Here is a 9704-nt window from a genome sequence, read left to right as displayed (position 1 = left end):
GAACCGAACCGAACCGGTTACAAATTTTGGTTAACCAGTTCGGTAAAATATGCATATTTATAGATGGTTCGAACCGAACCGAACCGATATACTATGGTTCGAACCGAACCGAACCTAAATTGGTAGTTGATATTTTGGTTCGGTTACCGAACCGGTTTTTCAATTTAGGTTCGAGTTCGGTTCGGTTCTTAAAGGTTCGGTTCTTAAACGGTTCGGTTTTCGGTTCGGTTCTTGGTTAGCTTCGGTTCTCAGAGAACCATGAACAGTCGGCTATGTGTATATTACTTGCTATATCTCCTATTTATTTATACTATGACGGTTTATGTTTTACTGTTTATTTATTTTCATTTTCTTCTATCCTATCAGACATAACTAGTGGAGGCACAGATGAGAAGCGGTCTCAAAACCTAATGGAAGACATAAAACTGATGCAATTGATGCTGAGGAATAATGGCAAAACCATGGCCTGCAGGATAGTTAAATTTTATGATCAATCAAACTGCAAACAATGCTTTTGGTGCTGCACCTACTGATCCAGAGGACCATAACTAAGCAACTATAATAAAGTAAACATCTATAACAAAGAATATCAGCAGAAAGAACACAAGTACATTTAGATATCTCAACTTGCACAGTTTAGGAGGCTCAATGAAATCTGTTGCTTTTTGCCTTCGGATAATGATATTTACAATCGACAGCAAAGTTTGTTAGTAGTGCTTCGCTGCATATTTGCTTATAGTGGATTGAGGGGCAAATAATAGATTTATCATGCAGAGTTTCTACTTCCTTCCAACATAAGCTCCCAATTTAGACAAATCTGGAATCCAAAATGACAGCTCAGAAGATCCAGTTGCAAACATAAGATTCCCAGGAGCCCACTTTATGACAGGAGGTCCAGTATCAGAAGTTGCACTCCTCCAAGTTGCAACCTGGACATGTTAAATCAAGCATTAACATACAACGGCAAGTAATGTTCATACTAAATCCCACAAAGTAGAAAGAATAAAACTATATTGTTACTCAGAGAAGCTTTGATGTCAAACCTAACGCTAGTAGTTGTTTCAGTATGCACAACAAATGTCCTTTTATGCTAGGCAGAGTCAACATCAACACAGACATGGAGCAGAAGAGTATTGACCCTTGCATCTCTAACATGCTTCAGTATATCAAAAAGAAAAACGAGGAAATATAGCTTCATAACATAATAGAATTTCGGATAGACCTAACTCTACCCCAAAAAATAGCTTAGTGGTGAAGGTTGCTATACCCTTTATAAAGACTATTTAGCTATATCTCTAGTTAATGTAGGACTTTTAAATGTACACCTTTACGCTTAGAGCTGGACATCTGGAGCGTGGAATTTGCAGGAATGAACATCTACAGGTAGCCCAATAAACGGATCCAGGATAGGCTTTGATATCATCTTACAATTCGGGTTATGCCTAACTCTACCCCAAATGCTAGCTTAAGGGTGAGAGTTGCTCTACCCTTTATGACGACTCGTATAGCCATATCTTTAGTCAATATGGGATTTCTCAACAATCTTTTTATTTCTCATGTAACTGAACAGATTGAGCTATACTTATATAGACAGAAAGGAAACAATTTTCAGAAAAAGCATTAACAATGAAAATTGGCTCCTATCCTATAAAATGATATGCCTCAATATGTACTATAGGCTCAGAAGGGGAAATTAATCATTTGAGGGAATAAATTGCAATAATAACATATGTTTAGTGTTGCGAAAATTACTCTTCTTTTGGTCTAACCAGTGCCATGGATGGAAGTGAAACTAAACCTTGGGCCCGGAGTGATGGTTAGGTAAAACCCTCCAGAGTAACGACTCGAAAACTTAAACTCCTGACATTACTAGGAAAGTTTGCCTGCAATCACAGCTCACTTCCACCATGTCCAACCACTGTTGGCTTAATGAGAGTGAAATATATGGCAATACTGGTTTCAGTCAGTTACACAGTTTGCAATCAGATATAATTTAGGATATTTACAATGAAAAATTGGTCAATCTTTAAGTTTTCTAAGGGAATGAAACACAACTTATGATCTTTACAATGAAAGGATAGAACATTCTTGAAAATTTCAAAGTTATTATATATCTAAGCAAAAGATTAGAAACAAAAAATAATAGTTAAGAAATGTAGAAATAGAAAGAATGTAGCTTATCATACTTCTTTGCCACTTCGAGCATTCCATGCACAGATTCTGCCATCCCCTGAGCCTATCAAAATGTCAAAGTGTAAAATTGTAAATTTAACATGAAAACCCACAAGAGCAGTTAACAGCATCCAACAAGACTGCATACATACGTGAGACTAGAGTGAACTAAATATTAATGAGATAAAAAACAATGGAAAATGCAAGAGTTTTGAAAAATTATCATATTCATTCTGCCAAAGCAATAGCATATAGAGTTAGTTAGTCAGTTAAGGCTTAGCCTATAAATAAGGGAGTGTGAAGAGGGTTTAGGTATCTTTGGGATCATTTGGGAATTGGGAATTAGGAGAGTGATGAGTCTCTCGAATACTCATCTGTTTCTTGTACATTTTTCTGTTGAATAATATCAGGGTTTCATCAATTGGTATCAGAGCACCGATCTAGGTGCTGTGATTGCCATCAATTCGTGAAGATGTTTCCAGAATTTGATGGAAGAGAGGCCTACGGATGGCTCATTATGGTGGAGCAACACTGTGAGGCCAAGGGAGTATCCGAAGAGGAGAAATTCTCAGGGGCAGAGAAGGCTTTGACTGGTGAAGCTTTCATGTGGTGGTTTTGCTGGAGAAGACGCAATCAGAAGGCAACATGGTGGGAATTTGTGGAGGCTCTGTTGAGGAAATTCGAACCAGAATTGGAACCGTACATCCCAGAACCAGTCCAAGATTCAGAGGAGGAAGAAATCCCTAGGAAGCAAGAAGTCTTGGAGGCAGAACGAAGAACTGTTGTGGTGGAAGCCAAACCTGAGGCCAATTCAGTGCTGTTGGCGAAATCAGAGATCAAGCCATATTCGCCAGAGAATTCTGAGATGGAAGCGTCGCGGAAAGACTCGGAGTTTGCAATGGCGGCGGAGCAAACAGCGGAGGTGTCACGGTGTCAACCGGTCACCGTGGTTGATTACATCGATTGCACGTTGACGGCGAAAGGGGAGAAGATCGACGCCGAAGGGGAAATCAAAATCAAGCGGTTACATGAAGGTTCTTCAATGGAGAAATTGCAGATTTGCAGCATTCATGGGAGGAAGAAGGTGCAACCAATCGTTTTGCCCCAAATCAGTGATTTAGGGTTCAATTGGGAGAGACGGCCACCGCGGAAACCGCCGGATTCATGTCTCTGCACGGCGGTAACCGCCAATCAACTGCCGGACACGTTCTTTTGCTGGACGGAGGTCTTCATTCACACCTCTGTTCTTTGCTCTTCGATGGTTGCCATTCAACTGGAGACTAAGCCACCAGACCGCAGTGGTGGCAGTTCACGCTTCATCCTTGGCGATTCTTGCAGATCGGACTTGGTGGCCAACCGTCCTCCAGCTAAGCCACCGGATTTGGCTGAGACAGCGGTGGTGGGATACTGTGGCCTCGAGTTAGTTCGCACGGAGGAGAGTAAAGGGCGCTCGCTCATTCGCAAGTCGGTAACCGTTTCACGGCCGCCGGCGAAGCCACCTGACTTTGCAGTTACGGCGGGGGACGCTCGTTTCCGTCGTCGCTGGTTGGGTGTGGTCTTTCCGTTGTCTTCACACGCACACGCGTTCACACGAAGCAGAGCTAGGCTGGCTCAACTAGATTTTTCAGAATTGGGTCAAAGTTTGACCACAAGGCCAAAGCCCATAATGCTAAACAGAAGGAACGGGCCCAAGAGGAACTTTTCTTTCTCAATCATCTACAAACCAGTTCATTCCCTTACTCTAATGGGCCAGGCCCAACTGTTGGAGTATTTGTTTTTTGTTTGTTTAAAGAAGCTTGTGTTTTACCCCACCTTGAGGACAAGGTGGATGTTTAGGGGGGAGTATTGATGAGTACTTGGAGTTAGTTAGTTAGTTAAGGGTTAGCATATAGAGTTAGTTAGTTAGTTAAGGCTTAGCCTATAAATAAGGGAGTGTGAAGAGGGTTTAGGTATCTTTGGGATCATTTGGGAATTGGGAATTAGGAGAGTGATGAGTCTCTCGAATACTCATCTGTTTCTTGTACATTTTTCTGTTGAATAATATCAGGGTTTCATCAATAAGCAAAATGAAAGAAATACTAGGGTAATTAAAGTTGAAAATGAATCATGCATCACTTTCGTCAAAGCAAGATGAAAGTTAGGGTTTTCGGTCAGAGCCGCCACACCACCAACCAGCATTTCCAACCGCCGCCGCTGTCAGGCCACATTCTGATTGCGGCCATTCTCTTGAAATCCACCGCCGTCCTTCAATTGCATATCATTGCTGGTTCGTTCCCTGTTTCGCACTCCCTTCTTCTAGATCTTCATGTTCCTCTATGAACTGTTACAACATCGCGCTAGCCACCTTGCCACCGCGTCGCCTTTGGCTTGGATCGCTGGTTTAAGGCCTAATCGCACTCTGATCTGTGCGTCAGTCGTCTGGTTCGCACCAAGGGCTTTGCTGCGCTCACTTCTTGGTTTCTTTTTGGGGGGGTTTTGCGCTGCTCTGGTTATGGCTATGGCTATGAATCGATCTGCTAGGGCTTCTTCCTCTCGAGGTTCTCTGGCGACTGTAGTTGGGTGCGGTTCTGGTGTTGCATCTTCTTGGTCTGTGCTCACCAAAGGTGACAGTGATGAAGATGAAGCAGAGGGTGCTGATCAAGACAGTCCTGATGATTCTAGATGGAGTGGTGATGGTTTTCCCCGAGATTGTGTCACTCTTGCATCAACTGCATCTCTGAAATAGTGGGATTTAACAAGATCAGGGACCTGTTTTTGCAAAATGGGAAGCCAAAGAAGGTGTTTGACCAGCGCTCAAAGAAGGGACAGCGGTGGCGTTTCGGGTTAGTCAGATTTGTGTCCCTGGCTTGTGTGGAGATGGCGGTAAAGTTTTTGGACAGATTCAAAGGTGGGTGGTGCTACTTTGGCAGTGAAGCGGGTGAGATTCCCCTTCTCGGGCGCTCCCGACACGGCTCCTGCGGATTGATCGCTGGCTCTCGGTTTTGGGGGAAGAGGTCGGGGGGAGATCTAGGTTTCAGGGAAGGCAAGTAAAGGGCATTGGTTCGTTGCTTTCATCTTGGAGGGATGTTATGGTTTGGAACCCGTCAGTCCCTCATGAGGCCTTATCTTTGCCGATCAAAGAGAGGTTGATTGAGGTTAAAAATTGTTTATGTGATCTGGAGCCAAGGGTTCGGTGGAGACTCTCTTCCCAGAAATCTTCTTTTCGGGTTTTAAAGATCCTGTTCATTTGTATGAAGATTGTCTTGCAGATGGTAACCTTGCAGAGGAAGGACTTGATTCAATCGGTTGCCGTTCTTTGGCGGTGGTGGAGAGAAGCTCAGAGGTTTTGGGGCTTCCTGTGTAATCTTTGGTTTTTTTAGGGTAGACAGAAGACATTTCTGGTTTGTGATTCAGAGATCTTTAGACTTCTGAAAACTACCCCTCTTCCTTCTTTTGGAGTCTTTTTGTTCCCCAAAGTGTTTTCTCCGATGGTGTTGAGCCTTTGCCTTTGCCTTTGGCGGAGGGGGGGAATTATCCGTACGGCGTTCCTATTTCGTTAGAGGTGTTAGATCTTCAACCTCAGGTGTGTTTCCTGCTGCAAGTATTTTACTAGCTAAAAAGTCGTGGCTTCTCGGAAAAGTCTTGGGTCTTGTATCCCGTGACAATAACCTAGAAGCCATTCGCGGGTTGGAGGAAAATTTAGGATGATGTTCTCTTCATAGTGGTGGCGATGTGGATGCTTTTCTAGCTATTGAGAGCCTTTGATTGGTGGGCTTTGTTTTCTGTTGGTGGTTTTGGGCCCTCTTTTTTTGGTGGGCTCTTTGTCGGGTTGCCTCTCCCTTGATTGGGTTTCTCTGGTTTTCCTGATGATATATAATCTTTTTACTTCCAAAAAAATAAAAATCAAAGTTTAAAATGAAATCCACTCCAAAAAAAATAAAATAAAAAGAAAGTTCAATGCAAAACATAAATTATATAAACGAGTCACCAAGTGAATACTGAATAATATGAGTTTAATTTGGATGCATTGAATTTACACTGTCCACCAATCAGATTTCAAAGATGTGTCACGTCAATAAATTAAATTAAATAAAATTTATTTTACCACATCTTTGAAATTTAATTGGTTGACAGTGTAAAAAATCTCTACACTGTCATTTTCTCGAAAACTAATCAGAACTTTTGGATGATCCAAAATTACTTACCTGATATTACAAACATTCCCTCGGGGCTGAAAGAAGCTTCTAGTGTGGAGTTGCAGGAGACAGGTGTGACATTATATGTGGATAACTGTGTACACATGATAAAGAGACAACAGTCACAAAGAAAGGCTTTCAAAGCAGAAATAAATGAACTGAAAGAAGTAAAACCGGACTGAGTTAGGTGAGAAAGATACAGACAAGTGTGCCACGAAATGAGTCAAGTACATGAATGCGCCCATCCACAGTAGTAAAAAGCACGAGTCTTCCGTCATTACTGAACTTCACAACATTTGCATCCGAAATATCTCCCTCAACAAAAAATGTCTCAAAGGGACCCTGCAGAGTGAATTTCACAACATTAGATTATTAGCATATGTCACAAGTCACAACTAACATTACAAATTAACAAACCAATAAAATAAGTTTTCTACATATTTCCATATGGAATTCGAACCTTTTCATACATGCGAGGATCAAACATTCTTATGCATCCTCCAAAGGCAACTGCAAAGACCAACCCTTGATCATCATATGATATAGCGGGCCTTCCTTGTACATGTAAAAGTCCCTATTTAGATTTTAAAGAAAGTAAGAAGCTCCTAAAAAGTCCCTATTTATAAATAAACAAAAAAAGTGTACGCAAATGCCACTACCTGACACTTCTCAGCCCTCTGATCCCATAGTAAAACAGTTCGATCTAGAGATCCAGATATAAAGCAGTCTTTCCGGGAACATAAGCTAAGCGAGACAACCCTAGGAAAAAAGCACAAACCAAATATGTACTTAATTATATTACAAAATAGAATTTGCATGAACAGAATAGAATGTGATTTGAGATTGGAGCAATATACATAATGCTGATACCAAACCTGTCAAGATGACCTTTGAAATATCTTAAATACTTGTTATCATGCAATGATAGAAGCCGCAAAGATTCTGGATTCATTGATCATATAAGTAATGAAATATATAAAAATATACTGAGCACACAAACATTTTTGAAGATACAACAGTTAAGAAACATACCATCCCAGCCATTTTTAGAAGAGTAAATGACTGTTGTAGGATGAGATGTGAAGCAAACCAGGTCAACCCCGTACTTCTTACTGTTAATTGTCTTCAAGCATCTGGTAACAATAAAGAAATTTAGAAATTCAAGTTGGTGAATGAGTAAAGATCAATTAGAAGGGGAAAAAAGAATGCCAAGATGGATGACATACACATTGAAAAGTTAAACTTCAAAAATAATTTAATTTCAAAGTATTTAACACCATGGTCAATAACATAATAACTTTCTTAATTTTGTTTATTTACACAACAATCTAATTCACCATTCATCATATGGCTGCTGATGGGACATTTTGTAATTGTGTAAATAATAACATCGGGGTCGTGTTATATATGTAAGGAACACCATTTTGGTACTAGAATTCACCACATCAAGTCATCGTCTAATACGGTAGATAATAGTAGAGGCATCATTGTTTTTGTTAAAATAAAAGAGAGAAAAATACAGCAGAATTATAACAATAAAGCAACTTTGACAGAGTTCATGGGGAATAAAAAATGTTGAAGAAAATTGTTTACAAAATTAATCCAATAAATAAAATGGGGGCTTACGTTCCACCAGTAACATCATACAAACGAATTGATTCATCATCACTAGCAGTCACTAGATAATTGGATGCCCTGTGAAAATCCATCGAACTAATTTTACCATTCTGTGAAAACAACAAAAAGAAAAGGAAGAAATGCGGTGAGTAAAGCACAATATGAGCTGTGAACAACCACTAAGTTGTTTTCCTTAGACTACGAAGTAAGAACTAAATTTCAGGTTGCAAAATCCAATGTTGACATCAAACACAGTCCTAATGTCCTCTTTGGTGGATAAAAAACAACAAAAAACAAGATGGTTGGCATGCTCACGTAGTCTTTGAAGGCCATTCCTACTTCCATACTCTGAAGAATTTCTTCACTCAGCTCCAAAGAGACCTTCTCTTCTCTCTCCGCTTGCGTCGCTGCAAACACTCAGAATATAAGAAAACCAGGGTAGAAAGATACAGAACAAAGATACAATATCTGAAACCAATAAAAAATTTCCATACCACCCATTTTGGAACCGAAATTTGCGTTGGTATCTGAAAAGCTGAGTAAGATTTTTGTGAAATACGAATGTGACTGCGACCCGACAAATATTGGAAGAAACCTTAATCCAATAACTGATATCTTTGATGAGACCAAACCTCAAGGAACTGCTGAATACCTGCAGAATTATTTTAATTAAATTTGATGGCCCAAATCTTCCAAACACTGGCTTCAACTGTTTGGTGCAGCAGAGTTCGAGTAAATTATTTTTCTTTTCCCTTAATTTTTGTTGTGATGTCTTGTGTCAAACTAGACTATTATTATGAACTTTCTATTTTGTTTTATAAAAAAAGTAAAAATCACACCCAGTGATGCATGAAAGAAAGGGTTTAGAAGAATGTATTTCTGGTTCTAGGTTTTGTAAATTGGGAATGGTAAGACAAAGGAATTCATTAAAAATGTAAATGAAACTATCAAAGTCATCCGAAGCTACACTATTTCTTTTATGATTGTGAAATGTGAACCTCATTTGATAAGTTCAATAAGCGCTCAGAGGTAGTAAGTACCGCATTGATTTATCTATTTGGTATACTCAGAAACAGAGGTGAGAGGACGCAGAAACAGAGCAGAAAAACGAAAAACTTACACAGAAAACGGTACCTGAGAGCTTGGTCGGAGAAGAGACGCGGTGGTCGTGAGAGTGGTCGCACGGCCGCAGGTGGCCGGGAATGGGCGGAGCGGTGGTCGGAGGTGGTTTGTGCACCAGCTATGGGAAGGTGAGACTTGAGAGATATTGATTGAGTGAATTTGGGGGATTAGAGCTGAAATATGGACTTGGGCCATTAAAATCCATGGGCCCTTTGCACAGTTTTTTTTTTCCAAACAAATTCGGGAATTTCTGCCAAATTCATGAGGATTCTGATTTTTCCTCCGAGGTACTCTTCAGTCTCAGCTCTCCACTGAATACCCCGAGCTCACCGGTATACGCTTCTAGCTCGCTTGTTCCTTCACCTGACTCGCCTGTTTATACACCAAGTTCATCAAAGCCTGCTTCTCCAGTATGTCCTTCGAGTGAGCGTATTGTTGCAGATGCTCAAGCGCAGTCATCCTAGGCGGAGGACGACGCATCCACATTTCTACGACTGATGGTCCAGTTGTGGGATTTTTGGGAGCAGAAAATGCAGGACGACTTATTCAGAGCTATGGAGGAGGCCCTAGCAGGTCGTGGATTATGAGGATTTAATTTCGAGTCAGGGTCTAGGTGTG

General features: G+C 40.7%; 1 protein-coding gene across 5 annotated transcripts; it reads right to left on the bottom strand.

The window, feature by feature from the left end:
* Window positions 1–448: 448 nt before the first annotated feature.
* LOC130711786 (protein ANTHESIS POMOTING FACTOR 1) lies at window positions 449–9256 on the bottom strand. 5 transcript variants are annotated; one of them, XR_009010775.1, is made up of 13 exons: window positions 9099–9256; window positions 8459–8616; window positions 8280–8371; window positions 7974–8074; window positions 7380–7480; window positions 7223–7289; window positions 7007–7106; window positions 6808–6921; window positions 6552–6689; window positions 6357–6441; window positions 2187–2236; window positions 1753–1918; window positions 790–929 (listed from the first exon to the last, which is right to left on the bottom strand). XR_009010775.1 is itself a non-coding variant. In XM_057561524.1 (12 exons), exons 2-12 carry the CDS (start codon window positions 8463–8465, stop codon window positions 780–782), a joined length of 1005 nt encoding a protein of 334 aa, XP_057417507.1. In that variant the 5' UTR covers window positions 8466–8616; window positions 9099–9256; the 3' UTR covers window positions 449–779. The 5 variants fall into 5 exon arrangements, 4 of the variants coding, with proteins under 4 accessions (XP_057417507.1, XP_057417508.1, XP_057417510.1 ...); XM_057561524.1 differs by lacking the exon at window positions 1753–1918 and having other exon boundaries at window positions 449–929; XM_057561525.1 differs by lacking the exon at window positions 1753–1918 and having other exon boundaries at window positions 449–929; window positions 9085–9246.
* Window positions 9257–9704: the final 448 nt, after the last annotated feature.

This window comes from Lotus japonicus, chromosome 4 (assembly GCF_012489685.1).
Source record: "Lotus japonicus ecotype B-129 chromosome 4, LjGifu_v1.2".
Lineage (NCBI taxonomy): Eukaryota > Viridiplantae > Streptophyta > Magnoliopsida > Fabales > Fabaceae > Lotus > Lotus japonicus.
The sequence above is the reverse complement of the archived record's forward strand: the minus strand, read 5'-3'. Positions and strand labels throughout refer to the sequence as shown.